The sequence below is a fragment of the Mus caroli genome, chromosome 6 (genome assembly GCF_900094665.2).
Source record: "Mus caroli chromosome 6, CAROLI_EIJ_v1.1, whole genome shotgun sequence".
Classification (NCBI taxonomy): domain Eukaryota; kingdom Metazoa; phylum Chordata; class Mammalia; order Rodentia; family Muridae; genus Mus; species Mus caroli.
The window spans coordinates 59,986,655-59,990,498 of record NC_034575.1 but is presented as its reverse complement, the minus strand read 5'-3'; the positions used below and the strand labels follow the sequence as shown (position 1 = coordinate 59,990,498).

General features: G+C 39.8%; 1 protein-coding gene across 2 annotated transcripts in view; it reads right to left on the bottom strand.

Moving 5' to 3' along the window:
* Nucleotides 1-30: 30 nt before the first annotated feature.
* Nucleotides 31-3,844, bottom strand: part of Tnip3 (TNFAIP3 interacting protein 3) — a 102,355-nt gene continuing 98,541 nt past the window's right edge. For both annotated transcript variants that reach the window (XM_021165820.2, XM_029478771.1), the window contains exon 11: nt 31-1,429. In XM_021165820.2, coding sequence (XP_021021479.2) covers nt 1,398-1,429 — 32 coding nt within the window. In that variant the 3' untranslated portion in view covers nt 31-1,397. The remainder of the gene's footprint in view (nt 1,430-3,844) is intronic.

Here is a 3,844-nt window from a genome sequence, read left to right as displayed (position 1 = left end):
TTGTGGGTAGCTGGTGAGTGTCAGCCGACCCTGTGCCCTAGCTACCCCGGTGCTTTTCTGACCGGAAGAGGCTTGTCCATTCTGCTTCTCTTAAGGGTTAAGTTACACCATAGATAAAGACCGAAGGGGAAATGCTCAGTTTCCTGGGACTTTTTTACCTTCTCATTATGCAGTGTGTACCCACAAATTAAAACAAAAATAGTTTGAGTTAGACAAGCTGCATAATTATGGAAGCGAAGATAGATAGATCCGGTAGTTTTCTTTGCACATGTTTGCTGGATGTTATTGGTTCTATTTAGGTTCATCTAGAAGTGTTAGATATGTGCAGTTCTCACACTCTTGTCAGGAACATTCATCCTTACAAACAGAAACTCAAGCTGACATGAGCAAAATCTTACAGAAGATGAACTTAATGCTTTTAAAACTGCTGGCTTTTTAAGAAATCTGTTAGGTCACTTTGCAATTCAACTGCAATAAAATGTATATATGTGTTATTTTTAGGTTAATAAGTTCAAAAGGTCATAGTCAAATTTCTTCAACCATTGCTCAAATTCACAGGCTGGCAAAAAGACAGAACCTCAAAGGCTGTTTTTGGCAATTCTGGCTGACTACATATAGACAGAAGGTGGCCGTCACCATCCTGTCAGGACAGTTCCTTTTCATAATGCATGTTACCAAAAGATGAAAGAGGCTCATAACTTCTGACGAGCATAAAAATGATCCACTGGAAGGGCAATTTCATGTTTGTCATTTTATTTAGTTTGACTCACTCTTTTTAGTCAGGGGAGTCTGTAGGTCTTTTGATTGTCTATTAAAATTCATGTAGTTTCAGTTCAATAATAATGAACTTATCACCTAGTCCAACTGTCAAACCACTGAAGAATTAACTTAGCCATTATAGAAAAAAGTTTTCTTCCAGGGACTACACGGTGTATTACTAATTTTTTGAGATGCATAATTGGCTTATGTGGTGTTTGTGTTGCAACCCAGGCTGGCCTTGAAATCGTTACAATCTTCCTGCAGCAATTTCTCATGGAATTATAAGATGCACCACTGTGCCTGGCTTAAGAACTGTACATTCTCCAGCACCAGAGCTGGAGTCATCTCAATCCTGGAGGCATCTTTGCAAAGCCATCAGTAGTTAGTTGAGGAGAGCTGTGAGGAGGAGCATGTCATCATGTCCTGTGTCATTTGAGAAGAGAAGCTCGACTTGTCTGTAGAGTTCTACTGGGTCCCAGTGGTCCTGACTGGAACCACTATGAGGTTTCCCCTAGGAGGGCCACAGAGAAGGTAACTGGGAGCAGATCTCGAAGGAGAACGTTCACAGCTGTCCTGAAGCAGCAAAGCGGTCACAGCTGAGAGCTCACGGCCCTCTGCTCTTCTCTGCTAACATAATGCTACAGGTCGGTTTTCCTTTCTGAGGAGAAACCTATGAAAGAAAATGATTCAGATTAAACTTTTAAAAATTTCCTTTCTCTTCTGGCTCATGGATAAATACTGTACATTTCTGAGTTGGCAAAATGGAGTTTTAATCATGAATTCCTCACATGCTTTCAAAGGTGAAAAATTGTCATTGTTTCAAGTGCCACCATATGCTTACCACTGGGAGTAATCGCTTGTGGTAGAATTTTAGATATGAATGGGGAAAAATATTCTACTTGGATATTCTTCTTGGATCTCATTCTTACAGAATGAGAAATATTCTTCTTGGATCTCATTCTTACAGGCATTCCGATGGCTTGGGTGTTTGCTTGTAAAACGAAGTCATTTTTACTTTATCAGTCAGGCTCACCCCACCTCTCAAAGAAAGAGCACTTGCCAAGTAAACACAAAGGTTAATGGTTAAATGCTATAGACGTGTCTATAATCTAGCACTGGAGATGCTAAGGTAGGAGCAGGACCAGTTTTAGACTAGCTGGCACTACATAGCAATATCCTGTCTGGAAAAAAACAAAACAAAATAAAAAAACCAAAAGGATAAAATGGTACTAGCTGTATTGTAAAGCAAAAGAAAAATAACATGAATTCTTAAGATTTGTTAGTGCAGTTTGAAGCCTTAGATGAAAGTTTTGACATGTTTTTATAGGCTTTGGATAGAACACCATAAGCAAGCATGACAAAGAAGACATAGCCAGAGGCTTACACATAGCAACAGAAATCAGGTATAAAATATGTCATTTAAAGAAAATGTCCCAAAAGCAATCTACAGATTCAGTGTAATCTTCAGCAAAATTCCAAATCAATTCTTCATTAAAGAATTAATGAGAAAGAGCAATTTGCAAACTCATTTGAAAAAAAAAAACCTGGATAGCAAAAACTATTCTCAACAATAAAAGAACTTTGGGCAAAATCACCATCCCTGACCTCAAGCTGTACTGCAGAGCAATCCGTGATAAAACCTGCATGGTATTGGTATAGTGACAGGCAGGTAGATCAATGGAAGAGAATTGAAGACCCAGAAATGAACCCACACACCTATGGTCACTTGATCTTTGACAAAGGAGCTAAAACCATCCAGTGGAAAAGAGACAGAATTTTCAACAAATGGTGCTGGTTCAACTGACAGCATGTAGAAGAATGCAAATTGATCCATTCTTATCTCCTTGAACAAAGCTCAAGTCCAAGTGGATCAAGGACCTCCACATAAAACCAGATACACTAAATCTAATAGAAGAGAAAGTGGGGAAGAGCCTCAAGCACATGGGCACAAGGGAAATTTTCCTGAACAGAACACCAATAGATTATGCTCTAAGATCAAGAATTGACAAATGGGNCCTCATAAAAATGCAACGCTTCTGTAAGGCAAAGGACACTGTCAATAGGACAAAACTGCAACCTACAGATTGGCAAAAGATCTTCACCAACCCTACATCCTATAGAGGGCTAATATCCAATATATACAAAGAACTCAAGAAGTTAGACTCCAGAGAACCAAATAACCCTATTTAAAATGGGGTACAGAGCTAAAGAAAGAATTCTCAACTGAGGAATATAGAAAGGCTGAGAAGCACCTAAAGAAATGTTCAACACCCTTAGTCTTCAGTGAAATGGAAATCAAAACAACCCTGAGATTCAACCTTATACCAGTCAGAATGGCTATGACCAAAACCTCAGGACAGTCCATGCTTTCGTCTTAGCTCCAAACTTTGTCTCTGTAACTCCTTTCATGGGTATTTTGTTCTCTATTCTAAGGAGGAATGAAGTATCCACCCATTGGTCTTCCCTCTTCTTGATTTTCTTGTGTTTTGCAAATTGTATCTTGGGTGTTCTATGTTTCTGGACTAATATCCACTTATCAGTGAGTGCATATCTAATGACTTCTTTTGTGATTGGGTTACCTCACTAAGGATGATATCCTCCAGACACATCCATTTGTCCAAGAATTTCATAAATTCAATGTTTTTTAATAGCTGAGTAGTACTCCATTGTGTAAATGTACCACATTTTCTGTATCCATTCTTCTGTTGAGGGACATCTTGGGTAGTATTATGTCCAATTTTCTGAGGAACCTCCAGATTGACTTCCAGAGTGGTCCATCCCATAATCAGCCACCAAACCCAGACACTATTGCATATGCCAGCAAGATTTTGCTGAAGGGACCCTGGTATAGCTGTCTCATATGAGGCTATGCCAGTGCCTGGCAAATACAGAAGTGGAGGCTCACAGTCATCTATAGGATGGAACAAAGGGCCCCCAATGGAGGAGCTAGAGAAAGCTAGAAAGGAGTTCCCCCCAATGGAGAACCCCAAAGGAGCTGAAGGGGTCTGCAACCCTATAGGTGGAACAACAATATGAACTAACCAGTACCCCCAGAGCTCATGTCTCTAGCTGCATATGTAGCAGA